This window comes from Corvus moneduloides, chromosome Z (genome assembly GCF_009650955.1).
Source record: "Corvus moneduloides isolate bCorMon1 chromosome Z, bCorMon1.pri, whole genome shotgun sequence".
Lineage (NCBI taxonomy): Eukaryota > Metazoa > Chordata > Aves > Passeriformes > Corvidae > Corvus > Corvus moneduloides.
In genome coordinates, this window is record NC_045511.1 from 2,067,676 (window position 1) to 2,087,550 (window position 19,875).

Consider the following 19,875-nt stretch of genomic DNA (forward strand, 5'->3'; position numbering starts at 1 on the left):
ATAGACATGACTGGGAAAAACCAAAACAGGTTTGCTTTGGATATTATATAGCTGCATAAAAGCAAACCTTTCTGAAAGGGAAGTCAGCTGTAAAGCTGGGAAAAACCCAAGTAGCTCCCTGGTGTGTTTCAGCCAGAGCATAATGTGGTGACATTTTTGAGCCTGAAATGCCTATTGAGCTGTTATTTATACCCCAGTACAATTCCCCTTGCCCAAACCAGTTAATTCCCCAGAAAACTGCAGTTCACGGGACTAAAACTACTTGTGGACTCCTTAAAAGTAAAATAGAGGATCTTTCTTCATCGTCCTCCCAGGAACAGCTCTCCCACACTCCTCTTTCTTCGTAGTCCCTGGTCATGAACCCGAACTTCACTACTTCCTATTGGTAAGCCCAGCCTAGTCCTGACATCTCTTTGTGTCCACCCCTCCATCATTCTGACCTGAAAAAAAGCTGCAAAGCAGCCCACATCCCATTATTAATCTTATTTGTGGTACAAACCAGTGCCTGGCAAACTGGTGTCTAAGGAACAGTGATGGTCCAGCAGTGGGCAACCCATGGTGCCCATCTCTGTCCTCCTGAGGCTGGCATGCCCTTAACATGGGGTGGGTACAACAAGGTAGGTAGGAGACAGGGACAGATGGAAATGTGGGTGTTCAGGGGAACATCCTACCCCTGACAGGGCAGCAGCACCTCCACAGAAGGGGAGAACCCCATAGCACACGTGGAACTGCTCCTTGGTGCAAGGAACATTGCACCAGACTGAGCCCTGCTGGAGCATCCCATGGGAGTTACATGGAGCTGAGGATTGTGAGTGCAAAGGTGGGATTGCCAAGGAGTCATGAGATGGGACTTGTCCAACCCCTAAGAACCAGCCTCCCTCAGGGTTTGGTACCTGGGGGGGGGGGGGGGGTCACAGACACCTTCAGTTTTAACCTCACTCTGCTCAGAGCCAAAATGCAGCTCACACCCAAATTCAGCCCCAGGTACAGAGAAACACCTTCAGGTTTCCCCATGCTGGACACGCACTCCGAGCCCAAGGTGGACACAGCAGGATAGAGAGCAGCATGACCTGGCACAGGAGGGTGAGAGACACTGCAGAGTGGGGTTTCTGCTTGGAAAAAGCCTTTGGAAAAGCCTCATTTCCTCTGCCCAGAGCCGTGTTCCAGGGCCGTGCAGCGAGGCCGCAGTGCCCTCTAGTGCTGAAGGGCTCCCCTCGGCCACCAGCCCTGTCCCCTCGGCCACCAAACACTGCCGAACTTCAGAGCTGCAGCACAAACCACCCTCGTCCCTTCCACCTTCCCTCCCTGCTCATCCTAAATCCAAATCCCTGACCAGTCAATCCAACCGGGGTGTGAGAGCATCCCAGCACCTCATAGCATGGCAAGCATGGCAGCCTGGCCCTAATTCTGACCAGCTGACCAGTAGCAGCATAAAGAGCCGCTACGAAACGGGATCTCTGTGCCCACCAGGTTGGGAAGACACCCCCAGGAATTATGAGTCAGCATTGCTACATCTGCTTGAGGGACAGAAGAGTAACACCAGCCCTGAGAAGGGAGAGCCCATCTCATTTTTCACAATCAGGAACCTGCTCTGAGCCATAATAGTGATAATAATAACAATAACAACAACGACATCAAGAATAACCATAATAATGATAATAACTGATAATACATAATATACATAATGATAATAAGCAACATTAACAATTTTAATAATGATAATGAGGAAAATAATAATGATAATAAAAATAAGAATGGAAACATCAAAGTTGCTGGCCATTTTTCTAGTGTTTCAATTATGCACTGAATAAGGCTATTGTACGGTATTAGGAAATGAGGTATTAGGAAAAATCTTCTTCATGGAAAGGGCTGTCAGACCCCGGCACAGGCTGCCCAGGGCAGTAGTGGAATTCCCATCCTTGGAAGGATTCAAAAGCCACGTGGATGTGGCACTTGGAAACAAGGGTTAGTGGTGGCCTTGGCAGTGCTGGGGAATGGCTGGACTCAGTGATCTTATGCATCTTTTCCAACCTTAATATTTCTCTGATTCTGTGGTATGAAAGACCATCATAATCTTAAAAAGCCACTAGAAGATCTTCCCTTTCCTGCACGTCTGATAAAACCCTCAGGGTTTATGATCTGGTTCAGGGATCACAGGGACTGTGCTCTACCACCAGAGCCCAGGCCTGCAGGAACCTGCAAGGTGATGATCTGCATGGGACATCAGACAGTCTTGGTTCAGACCTCTCCTGTGCTCTGGAGATGCCCGTGGCCTCATCTGCCTTCCTTGGCAATGGTGGCCTTAACTCTGGCATGGGAGTGATGCTGGAGGAGTTACAGGTGACCATGGTAGTTTGCCCTCTCTGCCCCAGGCGCTGTCAGGTGGGTCAAATGCAGCAAAAAAAAGGGCCACAGAAAGCTTGTGTCTCACTGGTAATCACGGCAAACCAAAAGCTTTCTGCTCAGGAGCAGAGCTCAGACTCCCAATACGTTGTGACCTATACTCAAGCAAGCCTTGGCTCTTTGACAGGGACTTTCCGCAGCGGTTTTAGCTGTTACTGTATTGGAAAGACCCTTGGGATATGGGCTTGTCAGGCAAGAAACCTTCTCTGAAGGCACACACTCTGTGCCCACACACTCGGGGCAGACTCCAGCAGGAACTGGGGATGAGCAGAAGTAATCCCCCCATTTTGGGGCTCCTAGGGAGGCACCCCACCCTCTTCGTGTTTGGTGGACACATAAATGACACCAGGGCTAGACATGGTGAGTGACAGCAGGGACACAGAGCACAAGGGGCACACACCACATCGACCAGGTCACTCCCAGTGGGAGGGGATGACAGAAGAGGGATCAGCCCACCCCAGATCCACCAGTACAGAACAGCCTGCTAGGAGAGGGCCACATTGCTACGGCCAAGGCTGTGAAAGAGGAGGAATCTGGGTTGCATAATGTGCTGGGTAAAATGAGAACTGCCCAGCCTTGCAGCGTAGAAAGAGCAGGCAAGAGAGGAGGTAGAGTGGATGACAACTCTGTATGGCGGTAGTAAATAACGCCACATCACCAAAAATCTGTCTGTGAGCTCCAAAGAGACCTGTTCTCCCGCTACCACCTCCCTGGAAGAATCAGTGATCTGCAGCCCTCACGCCAGTGCTGGACACCAATCTCCCCTCCTTGCCTGCAGAGCGACAGCAGAGGGGACATTTGCCCATGATCTACCCTCTCCCCCTGGATACCTGGGTTGGCTTCATCTCTCTTCAGGAACCTTCCATATCTGACCAGATCCACAAGTGAGCTGGTCCATCACTGCACCCTATAGAGCTGACAGGGAAAGGACATGGGTATCCTGAGATGGGAATTACCCAGCCCTTCCCAGACCTCTACACTGAGGTGCAACAAACCATGTCCCAGTGTGTCCATGCCTCCCCTGGGGCAGGAACCCCCAGTGACCAGCCCATGCATAGGTCCCACCTTTACCCACAGGATCTCCACACTGAACTGTAAGGTCTGACTTGAAAATACTTGTCAGTGAGGAGGGGTCCCAAGGAAAATGGGCAAAGCTTCCTGTGGGTGCCTCAATTCATGTGGTTCTCCAGCACCAGGAGAAAAGCAGCATAACATCAAGGCTAAAAGAAGAACCTGCAGCTTGCTTGCTTTTGCTGTCAAACACAGGCATGTGTAAAAAAGAAAGGAGTTTAAATAACAAATATATTTGTCTAAGCACCTGTAGGCTGAACTACAAACTGAATCAGGAATCCCAGTACTTCTAATCCTGTTTGGACAAAATCAGGAACACAGCAGTACTAAGAGGAACGTGAACAATTTCAGAGAGTCTGCCTTTCTCCTAAGGAGCTTCTCCCTTGTTTCTCTTCCAACAAGGAAGCTGGGTGACGACCGCAGCCAGAAGAGAAACAAGCAGTTTATTGTAACTGCAAGCATATGACAAAAAGGGTCAAGAATCAGTAAGGAAACGGAAGGAGATGAGCTGAAGGCAGTAAGATGCCAAAACAAATTATATCAATGCCATCTTCCAAGTTTATCACATTACAACAATGAAGCCCAATATGCCTTTCAGAAGTGCCACATTTCTACCTCCTAAAACACAAGACAAGGAGCAGCTGGGCAGTGAAGGCACATTCCCAGCATTCGAAGGAGGGCAAGCCCAGCTTGAAGGCATGAGTCCAGCAAACTGAAAGCCAAACACTGCAATACACCGGTCCAGAAACTACCTGGGACATGTCCCAAAACTCTCTGCTTGTGTCTAGCTAGCATCATTCACAGCACACCCCTGTGACATGCAGCCTCCTGAGTCCTTTGTGAGCTACAGCAGTTCCACAGGAAGGAGGGGGGTGGATCTTGTCTAGAGAAGCTGTGGCTGGCCCATCCCTGCAAGTGTCCGAGGCCAGGTTGGAGGGGACTTGGAACAACCTGGGATCATGGAAGGTGTCCCTGCCCATGGCAGGGGGTTTGGAAGGGGATGAGCATTAAGGTTCCTTCCAACCCAAGCTATTCCGTGATCCTGTGATCTTGCAGAACATGACCCCTTGGGTTGTTTTCTCTGGTAAGTGTACAGTTTGCCAAGGGCTCCCTTGCCAAGGGCTCTGAAGACTAAATCTGGGGCCAGGGTACTTGGATGTGACACATCCAAGCCTGAAAGACTTCCCAAGTGTTTGCCAAAGGGAGCAAAAGCAAAAGGCACTGACTCAGCCCTCCCTGTGACGTCTTCATGACGCCAAGGTGGTTATGTGGTCTCCTTCAACAAAACAGCCGATGTGAAAAAGGAGAGGATGCTAAAGACTCTCTCTGCACCTGAGCTGCGCCTCCCGACGCAGCAGATGCTCCCTGGTGTGCAGTAAAAAGCAGATCTTATAAATGGAGAGTACTTATCTTCAAAAGAGTCATTGCTGGCAGCACTTTGGTGAATTAGTGCCCAAATCCTACTGCAGACTTTTATGAGTAAGGAGAGATGAAGAGGTTATGGCTCATGAGCTGAGCCAAGGCAATGACCTCATGAGCTCCCAGCCACGAAACTTTCAAAAATAAAACCTATTCACCAGTGAAAACAAGCACCTCAGATGGATTTTGAAAGAATGGAGCAGGAGAGAGCTTCAAATTACGAGTTGTGGCGAAGGAATTGTGGAGCCTGTGCATGTCCACGAGATGGCAGAGCATACCGCGCTGTGACAGCATCCCCAAGGACTGGGATGCAGGAATTCCAAACAAAAGAAGAGGATCTGGGGGAGGCCGTTTGGGCTTGTTTTGTTTGTTTTTCCACCTTTCAATTCCCGAATAGTCACAGGCCTTCCTTGCAATATTTTGTTAAAATACTACTGATAGATTCCAGCAGAAAAACTCATGGATAGGGATATTAACACCCAGATATCCAGAACAGTCTGCTTAACCCCCAGATAACCAGAATATTCTGCTCATTAGGGACATCACTGCACCTCTGTGTAGAGATACCCATACAGCCCTGGATGTACACTGGAGATTAGTTCTACATTCATGTCCTGTGTCTATCACACCTTAACACCAAAGGCACGCAAATCTCCAAGCAACCTGCAAGCAAGACTTCCTACCTCTCTCAAATGTGGTGCTTTTAACCTTTCCACAGCTGCTGAAGCCGCCCAGCAGCAAAACATTTGCATCTGAGTCATGCTGGAGGATGCTTGGACTGGTTCAATCACACTGGAGGATTCTCAGACCACCCCAGTGGGGCTGAAGGATGCTCAGATTGGCCCCTCCATCTGTGCACGCCTGCTGTAAGCTACCCATGAGCTCTCAAACACAGACAGAACAGGAATTTATACATCACCAACCCGAAAAGCCTCTTCTTCAGGATGGCACATGAACATAACAGTGTGGGACAACCCTATGGGGTGAGGAGTTTTCCCTTCACAAGCTCACATAAGGGAATATCTTCCCTTATTCCCCACTCACACCCCCACCCCCACTGCTCCACAGAGCCATTTAAAACAAGGGATAAAGAGCTATAAAATCACTGTCAGCATTGCACGATCGCATTCAAATCCAGTTAACAATGATATGTCAGGATTAAACCAGCTGTCTGCAAGTATTTCACTTGTCCATGCTGAACAAGATAAACCCCCTCCCAGAGCCACCTGGGTCCTAGTTCCCACAGACAAATGACTGACTGTACATGCCAAGGTAAACACGTCTGCAAATTAATGCAGCACTGCACGAGTCTGCCCCGAGGCACAAACAAAACATCAAATACAGTATTCCCACTAGGTCTTCCAGCTTAGAGATGTCACACCAACAATTAAGCCAGATATTAATGTATATATTGGAATTAATTAATTGTATTCAATGCACTCTTAGGACACGATGAAATGACAACCAGACCAGGAGGACCTGGCTTATTTAACAGCTGTTGATTAAAACTCTCTTGAAGGAAATCAGCTCCTTGCACCAAAGATGGTTTGATTCTTCATTTCCAATTATTCCCCAGGGAAACTAACCTTATTTTGCAGAATTAATGGGGTTTGTATCAGCTGAACTTGATATTTTTTCCCTGTGACCTAAAGTCCAGACATACCAAACATGGAAGAGACTGAGCAGGAAGCAGCTGCAGGCAGTGCTCCTCCCTGCCAAAGTCAGCTGCCCTTCTCCACTCCTTCATGTATTCAGTGCCAAATAGCTCACCCAAAAGAAACAGTAAGATAGATTGTCACATGGTCTGCAGGATGAGCAAAGCTTTTCCTCACATGATGCGTGAGCAAGAAGCCCGGCGAGCTCTTGGCTGAACACTGAAAAGGGTAACACTACCACAGCACACGAGATGTTTTCATCCTTGCCTCTGGAGGCAAAGAGATTTCAGCAAAAACACACTGAGCACCCTCAGAAACTTGCCTAGCTCAGTGAACTCAGCTCCTTTGAGGACTAGGGCTCTGTAAAATGAAAAATTGTATGATGCTGACAAATTGATTTATTCAACCTCATTTCTGAACTGTGGGTTCTCATCCTGCCATTCCCCAACATCCACACATCCAGAGGTCATTTAACCAGAACTGCCAAAACTGGGCTGTAAAGAGAGATCTGGGGAAAAAATAGGCTAGAGAAAACACACACAGGTGGATTATAACTGCATATGAACATACCACTGCATATTTCCCAAAGGGGAAATACCTGGGTCAGCACACAGGCACTGCTGGCTTCCTGACAGTAACTTATTTTGGAGCTGTCAGGAGGGGTTGATGCTTTTCAGAATCTCCTTTTTTTAAACATAGGAGCCCTGTGTACGTGTACATACACAGGTATGTAACGCCCTCAGTGTATCACCTCCCCACAAAGCCTCCATGGTCACTGCCCTTGCCCAGCACTAATATCCAAAAAAAACAGGCACAAATCTCCATCCCAACCCCCAAAGGACCACAGCCCAGCAGCTTTCCCACTCCTGAGAAGGGTTTCCTAAGGGAACACAAGGCAAGGAAGACGCTGCTGCTGGTCTCCACTGTGGCAGGGGCAGATGTCCTTGTCACCTACCTGCCACACTGGAAGGACTTTCTCTATGTCGTTCAAGTTGATGCTGTCACCATCCTCGTACTTCCCCTTTCCAAGCCTGTGGCAAGAGGAAAACAAAACAAAAGCACGTGAAAACCCGCTGGGGACACAGTTAATTTTCTATCACGGCACAAGGGGAATATCAGTTCTTACTGCAAAGGCCTCTCACGGAAACAAAGAGGCTCTCTCTGGAGCAAGTGTGCTGTGCCTCCAAAACACTCCCACGCAGGCGTAAAGCTGTTAATACAAAATTAAATGCTTTGCTCAGTCCTCTCCACCTGCACCATCTGCCACAGCTTGCAAACACTTTTGGTAGTAGCAGCAGTGAGAAAACCAAAGGCAGTCCTGAGCCCAGGGTGACTCGATTTCCAGACCAAGCAAAACTGAAAGCACAGCCCACCTGGACAGCAGAAATGAGAGCACAAGAAGAGTAATGAAAAGCGTTTCCTTTGAAGCACTGCTCATTTGCTGGTCTCCACAGGAGCTCCAGCTCCCCTGCTGAGAAAGGTGTCGATAATCAGCGCGAACACACACCTCAGACAGGAAGTGGCAATTGATATAAATATAAACAGACAATTTGAAAGACAAAGAAATTGGGGTGAGAAGTCAAGCACTCCCATACCACACACAGAACTGGCAGCTGAAGGACTTTCTTGGAACAAGAAAGGAAAATAACCAATCCAAAGATAATTGCTATCTGGACGCAGAGAGTTTGTGATGATACAGAAAAAGAAAAAACGGTCAATAAATATCACCCCTCTACGTTCAAAAAAACAGAGATGATCTTTTTTATTATGCAAGAATGATAAAGTACTTTTTTGTCAGTTAGAAGCAAGATATTGCTAAATAAGATACAGTAGAGACTTTGGCAGCAGCAGACCCAGGTAATCAGTGCCTAGAAGTCAGAGAAAAATAGATCTTGGAATTAGAGAAAATGGGAGAAAAAAATTGAGAAAAATGGTGTGTGCTGAAGTACCAGGCTCAAAAACCAGCAAGCTGAAGGGAAGCAATTTCATTAACCTTAATCAACTTGAGCACCCTGGTTTAGTAAAAGGTGTCTCTGCCCATGGCAGGGGGGTTGGTCTAGGCCATCTTGAAGGTCCCTTCCAGCCCAAACCATTCTGTGATTCTATGTTTATAGGAAATCAGAGGTGTTCAACAATTGACTTTCCATCACAGATAAAATCCTGACTTTGATTTACAGAGGGAAAAACATAGTGTGTGTACACATACAGAAATACATGTATGAAAAAAAATTGATACATATGTATTTATATAGATGAGAAAAATCGTGTCACGCATCTGGGGACAAATAATGCCAGCTGCAGGTGCAGAACACAAGTGTATTGTAGGAAAAGGTCATCTGGAAAGAGTGGGGACCACCCCAGGCTGAATTTCTGATGCTGAACTGTGGCAAAAAGGCAGGGGATGAAGAGGAGGCAGGGATTAGGGGGATGAAGGCAGCTTCCCTCTAGAAACAGCGTGGCTGAGCCCCAGTTACAGGACCACAGGCATGGCCGCAGTCACGTTTCAAAGAGGTGGTAGAGAAATTCCTTAGAGTACCTGAAAAACTCAAGTGATACATGTGCTTGGGAGATACCTGGAATGAAGAGAAAATACCAGCTACAAAAGGTTGTTTGATCTGAAAGAGTAAAAGCAGAGCAAGAGCTAGGACTGGAAATTAAAGCCAGATGAATTCAGGTCAGAAACGCGGTACAGTTCCCCGGTTTTTCTTAACTGCTCCACTTTTGATATTCAGCATGCAACCAAACTTCTTCCAGTAAAAGCAGATGTCTTCCTGGAGGAAAACACTTCACCCAAGCAAAAGTCACTTGAGGTCACACAACTGGATGCAACTACATGGCCAGCCTTAGGCAACTGATCAGATTAAGGAATAAAATGGTTCTTTTAGTGTTAAAAGCACACACTGAACAGCACATTCCTTTTTTTTTCCCTTTTTTTTCTCTATTTTTTTTTTTCACTGCACAGCTAGATTGTTAAAAAAAGCTTCCCATGCAAGCAAGAGGGAAAATGCCTAGCTTGCAGGTAGAGATTCACGGAGGCTCAGCAAGCAAATCTCGGCACAGATTCACCATGGAGAGCTGATGAATGCACAGCACAGTGAGCTTTAGAAGTTAAAAAATAAGAACCATTTTGTCCTCCTTTGTGCTTCCTCTGTTCTGGCCAGGTTACTTACATGGCATGCACTTTGGGAGATGCACGGTTTGTGCTGATAATATCTGCTTAACTTTTCTGCAGATACACTAATTCTTCCTCCACTTTTGCAGCTGTAATATTTAGGAGTGATTAAATATCTCTCCTCCACACTGCCTTCTCTACCTTGTGGGCATTCACAACACAGCAAGAACCAGAGGAAAACCAGAACACCAACCCTGCTGCATCCTCCCTGCATATAGCAGGTGTCACTGACAGGATCACCTGGCAAGTGCCATCAACCAGGGGGCACATTGTATCTTCTCTTACAGAGGAAGCATATTATCATATTATATCTTATCTTACAGACAGCCCCTTCATCTCATTTTTCAAACCCATCTGAAAAAATGGGAGTAAACGATGAGACGTAGTGACTTAGAGAAATTTAGTGTTACATTGTTCCAAATGTTCTGAAAATTGCTCTTTACAAACCTGCAGTATGCCTTACAGAGCAGGAAAAATAGGTTGTGTGAGTGCTCCTGTCCCTGTACTGTACAGCAGCCTCCTGCAGATGCTAAGCCTGGGCTGGTGTGGGATTGCTGGCCTGGCTGGATGTTTCTAATCGTTCCCAATCAACTGTTCTAATAACAATTCTAATCTTGTCTTCTAAACAAGATGTGCAGACTAGGCATATGGCACTGGACAGTACTTTGGCAAAACCAAGTTATCAGCAGAAAAATGTCTCCAAGAGGAGATTTCCATCCCTGCAAACAACATGGCAGTGATGGAACATCAGCTGCAATCTTCCCAACCCCATCTTTTAGACCTGTTCTGATTTTTGCCTTCCTCTATGCTCTGAGTGATAGGGTGAGGAAAACCTGATCTATAGAATCATGGAATTGTTATGGTTAGAAAAGACCTCCAAGATCACCAAGTCCAACCATTCCCAGCACTGCCCAGGCCACCACTAACCCAAGTCCCCAGGTGCCACGTCCACAGGGTTTTTAAATCCCTCCAGGGATGGGGACTCCACCCCTGCCCTGGGCAGCTGTGCCAGGGCTGGACAACCCTTTCTGTGAAGAAACTGTTCCTAATACCCAATCTAAACCTCCCCTGGTGCAACTTGAGGCCTTTATCTCTTACCCTGTCATTTGTTACATGGGAAAAGAGCCTGACCCCCACCTGGCTGCACCCTCCTGTCAAGGAGTGATTGCTTCTCCATCTGCAGAGAACCTGCAGAGAAATGATGATATTCAACCAAGCAACACTGGTGAGCCACTTGGTGCCAGCACACATTTATTTGGTTTGACCAACCAACAACCAGTAAGGAAACCAGAAATACCAGGGAAGCCCGTGGAGGCTGACACCACCAAAAGGAGCTGTTTAATGTTTTCACAGTTTTATGAAGTGCATTGATGCTCTCTCCTTCCCTGAACTCTTGCTAGGAAGAACAGTGGAAGCCTGTCACTCACAGGAACTGCAACCAGGTCAGCACTAAGCCAGGATCTTTCCTTCAATATCCAGAGATGTTTAAATCTAGGACACCCGGATCTAAGAGGCTTGGATCCTGAGTTATTTAAGCACTGAAATCTATCAAGCAATGCAAAAACACAGAGAACAACTCTGCTCCAGCCCAGAACTGGGTGACAGAGGAGCCAGACAGACTGATTGTGGCATCCTCAAATTCTGTAAGTGGTCCAGTGCTTCTTCCCATGTCCTCCACGTGAGGCGTGCCACCACACCAAAGTTCCTAGAGCAAGGGAGAAGTTAAGAGACCCTTCCTGGAGAGCACAGTATTGCAGACACAGCACTCACCCTTCTCTGTCTATGTGAGGCAATGGGTGTTTGGAGGTGTTTCGCAGCTTTCTGTGAAACTGGGTGAAATCTAGTTTTTCAGGCTGCAAGTCCCACGTTGCACCACTAGGAGAGAAAAACAGGGAAAAACAGAGAAAGGAAGTCCACTACTAATTAAACACCACTGAGCTGAAGAGCAGAGGGCACATCGGAGCCTGCAGACAAGGAAAGCTGGCATTTCTGGGAGCACCACTCCCTGCTGCAGAGCATGTGAGCCTCCAACCTTCACACTTATGCATCTCTTTTAATTTCATTTTGTCTTGTTTTTTAGGTACGCTGAGCTCTTGTGGCTTGATCTAAGCCTCTAATTTTGATACAGAACACACCCTGCAAGATATACTCGCTCTCTGTACCAAGAGGGTATACCAACAGGTACTGGTCTGGTCCATGCAATGATGTTCTCTCTTGTCCTGCACAATCTGTCTGCTCCAGTGACTCAACACATGCAGACTGTGCATAAAACCAGACAGAAAGCATATTTCACTGCTTTTCCACACTGAGGCAGTAGCTAAGAAGCCAACACATGATGGTATCTCCAACTAATGGGAGAGTAAAATCCCAGAGCAGTAGCTCAGAGCTGACTCAAGCCTTGCCTGTGCAGCTCTGGGGTGACTGTAAGTAATTGTACTGGTATCAGTTTCAGGTGTTTGGAATGCAAACCCACTCAGTGGCCTCTCCAAAGCACACAGGATACTTTCAATAGATTGTGCTTGGTGCCACAGGTTAAATGGGGATGGGGAGGAGGAACAGTGATGTCAGTACTACCAGGGTACTTTCTGGTGTCTGGGTACCAGCAAGATGGACACACTGGTGAGGGCTAAGAGAAGGTGTGGTCCATCTTAAGGGTCCATCTTTCTCTTAAAGCATTTTAAAACCAGCTTACCTGAAGGAGTCAAAGGTGTTGGCAGCCCAGATGTCTGTGCCCAGCATGTCAAGGTTGCTCTCCTTGTTGCCATTCTAGGAGAGAGGGAAAGGAGGTTACTTGCAAGGAGGCACATGGAACTATGTGAACCATGGCACAGCCTCTCCCACCACCAACCACGGAGGTGTCTTGGCTCTGGACAAGGAATCCTGTGCTCCTGTGTGAATCCATGCTCACTGCAATGCAGAGACCCCTCATCTGCTGCAAAACTGCACCGTGAAGGCAAAGAGTGACAGTTTCAGCCTTGGGGACACAGAGCTGTGCACAACATGGAACAAACAATGCACAAGCTCAGCTCTGACTCCAGCCCTGTCCTCCTGCCCCATGTCCACAACCATGATCCACCAAAGTCCAGGGGGAAGGCTGAGATTCACAAAATCACAGAATCATTTAGGTTGGAAAAGACCTCCAAGACCATGAAGTCCAACCTGTGCCTGATCCCCACCTTGTCACCCAGCCCAGAGCACTGAGTGCCTCATCCAGGCATTCCTTGAACACCTCCAGGGATGTTGACTCCATCAGTACCCTGGAAAGCCTGTTCCAGTCCTTACAACCCTTTCCATGTGGAAATTCCTGCTGCTGTCCACCCTGCCCCTCCCCTGGCCCAGCCTGAGGCCGTTCCCTCTCCTCCTGTCCCTGTTCCCTGCCAGCAGAGCCCGACCCCCCCGGCTGCCCCCTCCTGTCAGGGACTTGTGCAGAGCCACAAGGTCCCCCCTGAGCCTCCTTTGCTCCAGCCTGAGCCCCTTCCCAGCTCCCTCAGCCGCTCCTGGGGCTCCAGCCCCTTCCCAGCTCCGTTCCCTGCCCTGGACACGCTCCAGCCCCTCCATGTCTCTCTTGTCCTGAGAGGCCCAGAGCTGTCCCCAGCACTGGAGGTGCCTCAGCAGTGCCAGCACAGGGGACGGGCCCTGCCCTGGGGCTGTGGCCACACCCTGGCTGGGACAGCCCAAGGGCCACTGGCCTCTTGCCCACTGGGCACTCCTGGGCTCATGTCCAGCCCCTGGCATCAGCACCCCCAGGGCCTTTCCCCATGGGCATTATAAGAAACCTCCAGCCAACAGTAAAACACCTTGAATTTCCCTGTGCAGCTGCTTAAGTTAAAATGGACAACCCAAAGCACGAGCAACTAAAGCAAAGACCTCACATATGCTATTCAAAGCCCCTTCACAGTCATCACCCCTCACATGTCCTCCCTGCACAAAGAGGGATGCCCTCTCCACCCTTTGCAGATGAACTAAAGCAGGTTGGATTCTGCCATTCAAGACCATTCAAGAAATCAGACTTGACTCAGTCTGGATGGATTGAATGCATTGCAAATAGCGAATCCCATATTAACTGATTTTCCCCTCAACATTTCTTATTCAGATTACTCATAATCTTGCACATACTCAGATTATTTAGCATTTCAGTCCAAATGGTTCCACTCTGGCAAAACACAGAGAAGCTGGATTCCATCTATTCCCTACCATATAACTTCTGTCATTTTCAAGTATTATTAATATTAACCAAGACACTAGAAACTCATAAAAAATGTGACCATTTCTTAATGAAGTCCCAGAGCTCAATCTGCTCACAAAGTGAGCAACACTCTCCCAACCAATGTCAGGACACATGTCCTCAGTGAACAGATGGTTACACTTTGCAGTTATTTCCAGCATAACAACCAATTTAGACACCAGAAACTCCAAACACAGACAGGTTGCTCCCTTTTTAGTCTCCTCCAAGGGGTTTATGGATTATGATTTTAACCCCTGGGGATTTGCAAGTTGACATGTCTCTGCTCAGAAACAAACTACCAGAAATACTAATAACTCCCATGATCAGTTACAGAAGATGAGCTTTTTATTTTAGGCAAATGTAAGCATGATTTTCTACCACCAAGCAGAGGAATTAGTTTTTTAAATCCTTACAAACATCCAAATGCAGTAAAATGGAAGTACACAGGTGCAAGTTAGCATAGCTGTCACACAAAGAAGAGAAACCTCTTCTTGCAGACAAATCCATTTCAGGTGGTGAGGAGGTCAGGCAGGTCCAAGGCAGCAGCTGGATGCTCTCACCCAAACCTGCTCCTCCTAGAGGATGTCCCCACAACCTCTTGGAGAGACTCCAAGCATCAGCCAGACTCCACAAAGACAGTGCCAGGCCCCAACGATAACACACCTTGCCATTAAGTCGTGAGTCACTGTGGTCATTTCAAGACACCCTTTTGGTCTTCCATGACCTGTCTTTAGAACCAGTTCCTGTCTCAGCTCATAGGACAGGGAGCAGCCTTGCAGCCCCGTGCTGCAGGGAGCTTACTAAAATGCTCACAGCACAGTGCTAAGACTTAATAGTAAGACTTGAAAAAGCCAGTTCTCAAATCCAGGTACAAAAAAGATTAAAAACTGCATGTATTTAAGAAAAGCAGTGACTTGCTGTCAGTCCCCCCAGGACTGCAATTATAACCATCAGCAATTTTAACATGAAGCTCCCAGTGACCCCACCCTCAGCTTTAGATCATCTTTTTCACTGAGAAGTAGTTAGTACTGCTGAAAATTAATTAATTCACTAGCAATGATGATTGAGAGACAGACTTTCAAGAGTAACACCAGTACTCTGAGAGATGAGATATCCAGTAAAGCAGATCCTCCACACCGTGCGGTTCAAATGCACGTCCACAACCTCTGTCCTCCAGCCCTTGTGAGCACAAATGACCTCCATCCACTGCTGCCCAGCCCCTGTAGCTGCCCAGACAAACAGGGACAGGCCCACGTGGACTCTGGCTGTTTACCATGCATGCAGCTTCAGCAAATTCCCCACAAAGTCAGCATTAGCATGCATGCAGCAGCTTTCCAAAGCCCAGCTCAGCGTCCCACCTCTTGCTGCTCCTCATTACCATTCTCCAGAAAACAAATACGAAGTCATGCCCTTCGTTGCACAACTGCAACCCTGTTAAATCATCACTGCACACAGAACAACACCAAGTGGCCACCTGGGTCCCTGGTATAAATTCAGGGCTCATCCAGAGCCATGTGTTACTTAAGCGTTTTTCAGTTCTGAGCTTGAAGAGCTTCCCCCACTTTTCCTCCTTCTCAGCTGCCTACAACCCCTGGCTGCACTTTGGTAGAAAATAAAAAAAGATGAGATAGATACTGAACTGTCTGAAAAGGCTCCAATTAAGCATTTCCTTGTTGAAAACTGCAAGCTTTCACATGAAAAATACAGATAAAAGTATAGCAATTTTGAGGAAGACAATATTATCCCTACTCAAAGAGAGAAGGTATGTTGAAAAGGACCAGAAAGGACCATCACTTTCTAGACACAGCCAGGTTCTGCGGGTCCTGTCCCACCACAGCACGGCTCAGGAGGAAAAGCTATTTCCTCAAGCTCTTCGGGAGGATGAAAGGATGAATGGACCAGGACTCTGAGCACTGGTTCCCGACCTCAGTCTGCCCTCCACTGCTGGCACAACGGGGGCTCACATGTGCATAGAGGAGAGTGACTCCCAAGAGAAGACAGGAAGACAGAGGCTGACAGAAACTAACAGTCTGAGTTCAAGGATGGACCCAAGACCATACAAAAAGTGAATTCTTAGAGTCTTTTGCAGGGTAGGAAGGTAACTCCCCATCTAGCCCTGCAGACAGCTCACACAGAAGGCAGCTGGACTCAACATCACCATTTAACACTATCTATGTGCTGTCCACTCATCTTTCAACTTCTAATGAAGACCTGCCAGCAAATAATTACAAACCATCTCTTGATTTCCCAAACTGAAATACTCCAAGACTTCAAATACAGAAAAAATCCCTGATTTCCTTTGCACTTAACCAGCTGACTAGGGACTTCTTTCCCAATATTAAGGCACTCTACACACCTCAGCGGGTCACACATCATGAGTGAATTAAATAGGTCTTTGAAGTGTCCTTCACAGCTGACATGCACCCACACTTATGTGTGACACACACCACAAACATGTCGTGAGGAGGATGCCTCCAATAAGCAGCAAGCACAGGCCACAGCTTCGAGCACGTCACTACCAGGTATACCTTGGTCGATTGCCTGAACTGGCTGCTTCTCCTGTGGCTGCCAGACCTGGATCCAGAGCCCTGCCTGGAGCCCGACCCTGGCCGGGATCCTGTGCTTCCACTGCTGCTGTGATCCCACTCATCCTGAAAACAACAAACAGGTTGCTTTAGTCAAGGGCAACTCTGCCCCACACACTCCAAAACCACCGATCTGGCGGGACAGGAGAGCTCCAGCTCCCAGGCCACTCGTGCTGGCACCTACAAAACCATGCCCATGACCAGCATCCTGATGGTGGGGCTTCCTCTGGGTCCTTTAACATGTTCTACTTACACATTGCAAAAGAATGACACTCTGGGAGGCTCTGATGAAGATAAGATTTGGTCCTAGTACTCTAGTGTTTGCATGGGGAAAAATAATACTTACCTTCTCTATCTTCATGAGGATTAATTATGCATATTCATCAACCCCACATCCTCTAAAGCTGCTTAAGGGTATTTGGACAATGTCCTTAATAACATGCTTTAACTTTTGGTCAGCCCTGAATTGAGCAGGCAGTTGGACTGGATGACTGTTGTAGGTACCTTTGAACTGAAATACTCTCTTCTATCCATTCCATTCCATTCCTTTTACAGAATCGAAGAATATCCTGAGTTGGAAGGGATGCACAAGGACCATCGAGTCCAACTCTTAAGTGAATGGCCCGTACAGAGATCAAACCCATGACCCTGGTGTTTTTAGCACCATGCTCTGACCTAGTGAGCTAATCTCAGGCTCAATTCCATTCCATTCCATTCCATTCCATTCCATTCCATTCCATTCCATTCCCATTTCCTTAATTCCCCTCCCAGGCCCCGATCAACTTCTCAGTCAGTTTTCCCACTGCTCAGCCCACTGCTGGAGTCCAGCTGCACACATGGCTGAGAACTCTGGTAGTTCACCAGGAGACACATTACACAAGTAACTATTTTTGTCTCTTAAGGAGCTGTGCCTGATGTTCTCCTTTATTCTCTCACTTGTTGTGCTGTCAAGTAAGCTGCAGGTTTCTTGTTCAGCCCTCAGGGCATAATGGCTCATTTGAAAACCAGAATAACTCACCTGACCAGCTCTATCCAAATACCCCACAAGGTGCTTGGGGAAAAAGGTGGATATTGTCAAGGTAATTACTCCAAAGGCTTGGGAAAGGCTTTTAAAGTGACCTAAAATGATTAAAACTCCATGATATCACAATGTGCAGAATATTCAACTCTTCCAAGTACTCTGAAAATCTGGGAAATACAAAGGGAAGCCTATGTTCTAGGACTGGTGTGAGCTGACACTTCAAAAGTGTTTTTCATGTCTCAGACGTCCTCATGGGGCTACATGCCATGGGCTAAGGCAAGGGCAGGGCCACCTTGGCCTTCAAAGTCAAAAGGATTCACCACAACAGCCAAGTCCAGGCCATTAATTTGAGGGCACAGCCCAGGTCCCAGCTTCACAAGTGCCACCTGACTGGGATGAGGCAGGAAGACAACTGCACAGCAGAACCTAGACTACCTAAGGTGATGCTACCCAGTGGTCCAGCATGGACCTTGATGTACATTCACCCAACACAAGGAATTGGAAGCAAAACACTCCAGTGCTGGTTTCTGCATCGCTCCAGCTGGACATTCTCCACACTGCAACCTTGTAAGTTTTAAGTACGCTCAAATACACTGCAGTGTTGACTTCAAAAGAGATTATCTAGTTTTCAAGTTGTATATAAATGAAATCTGAAAGGCTGTGATTATTCCCACTGACAGTTAAAGTACCTTCTTCCCTTCTCATCACACCCTGACCCAAATCTCCCAATGGCTGAGAAATACCAAATGGCACAAAAGGAGTTGTTCAATTGGCATGGAGGGAAAAAAAACTTGGTGGATGTCAGGCAGGCCACTTTAGGAAGCCCTGGGGAAGAGCCAGCCTTGCAGGCATCCTGAGAAGTGAGAAATACGTCCCTTGACATGGGAAAGATGTGCACCAACTGAAAAGGTGGTTGGGAGAAATGCACCTTCACTGCTCAATGTTTGAAGGATTAATTGTATCCTACACACTGAACACCTTGTTCACCCACACATACAAAATTTCTGTGCCAAATGCTATGGTGGGACCAGGTCAGCACACGCACCCTTTGCTTTGAAAGACATATTGAAAATAAACACTGTTCAGTTATACTCAGTTGACACAACTTTTAGATCCTTCAGACAATCCAAGGTGTTGCAAATTCCAGAAATGCAGCTGGCCACAATAAAGCCCTTGTGAGAAATGAGGATATTGGTACCACTGTGCATCAGTGTCCACCGAGAAAAGCCACTGGATACAGCACAAACCAGTTAGATCACAATCACAGATGGTTTTACTAAATCAGCTTGTCTCCTGGTTCTAACTCATGGCCTGGGGCTTCTGCCCTGTTTGCCTTCCTTACCTTTATCAAGCACTGATACTAATATTGAAAAAACCAAATCATTTTTAAAATGAAATTGTTACACCAAAAACTGTTGAAACGTCTGCTGAAGATACAAACAGTCCAAACTGAGTATGGCCTGAATACCCTCAAGTTCAAACTCACCAGCAGAGCCAAGCTCAGTATTTCCCCCAAATTTCTGACTCATTGCCACAGATGAACAACTTTTTACTGCTACCTTACTGACAGGGATTCAAATCTCCAGAATGAAAATACAACCCTCAGAAACAATCCCAGACATTTCTGGTGGCTTTGTGTCCTGCAATAAAGCTTTTTCACGCTAAAATGGACCCTCTCTGCAGACCTTGTGTGGGAGCAGGGCTGCTCGCACCAACCTCATGGGTGATGCTCAAGGAGTGGGTGAGAGCACGCAGGTAATGATTGCTCCTTAAAAAAACAACCAAGCAACAAAACCCCCTCACCAGCATCATTGCAAAGCCCATAAAAACCCATTCCTCCCAAGCCCACAGAGGCAGCTGGAGTCCAGCAGAAAGCCATGGCTTGGCACTGGTGAGATGTGGCACTGCTCTTCCTCCATCCTGCACCACCACCTGCGTGTGTTCTACACAGGGCTCCTGCTAAACAAACCCAGCGTGCTGCACGAACAGAATTGTCTGCCAAAGCTGACAAACACTGAAGAAACAGATGTAACGGCACAAAGCCCTCCAACCTTTGCCTCTTGCTGACCCAATCCCCCATCAACTGGCCCCATTACTCTGCCGTGCCCTCAAAAAAAAAAGGCTCTCCCAAACTCTTCCCACATAGTCCTTGAACTCTTGCTCCTATTTGGGCTCTTATTTGGGCTCCTCCACCTACCATTCGTGGTCTACACTCATCAGCAGGAGATGGGACTTAGGAGCCACACTTTGGGACTGGAAGAGAAAACACCATCCCTCCAGAGACTGATTCCCAGAAGCTGCTGAAACCCATGCCAATCCTTCTG

General features: G+C 47.4%; 1 protein-coding gene across 6 annotated transcripts in view; it reads right to left on the bottom strand.

Annotated features, from left to right (window-relative positions):
* The window catches only part of CTIF (cap binding complex dependent translation initiation factor), a 149,161-nt gene that overhangs the window by 89,153 nt on the left and 40,133 nt on the right, over positions 1–19,875 (bottom strand). For 4 of the 6 annotated variants that reach the window (XM_032095656.1, XM_032095655.1, XM_032095657.1 and 1 more), the window contains exons 4-7: positions 16,474–16,596; positions 12,413–12,486; positions 11,491–11,595; positions 7,504–7,579 (exon numbers count right to left, since the gene is read on the bottom strand). In XM_032095656.1, the coding sequence (XP_031951547.1) occupies positions 7,504–7,579; positions 11,491–11,595; positions 12,413–12,486; positions 16,474–16,596 (378 nt within the window). The remainder of the gene's footprint in view (positions 1–7,503; positions 7,580–11,490; positions 11,596–12,412; positions 12,487–16,473; positions 16,597–19,875) is intronic. The other 2 variants (XM_032095661.1, XM_032095659.1) reach the window with 1 other exon arrangement.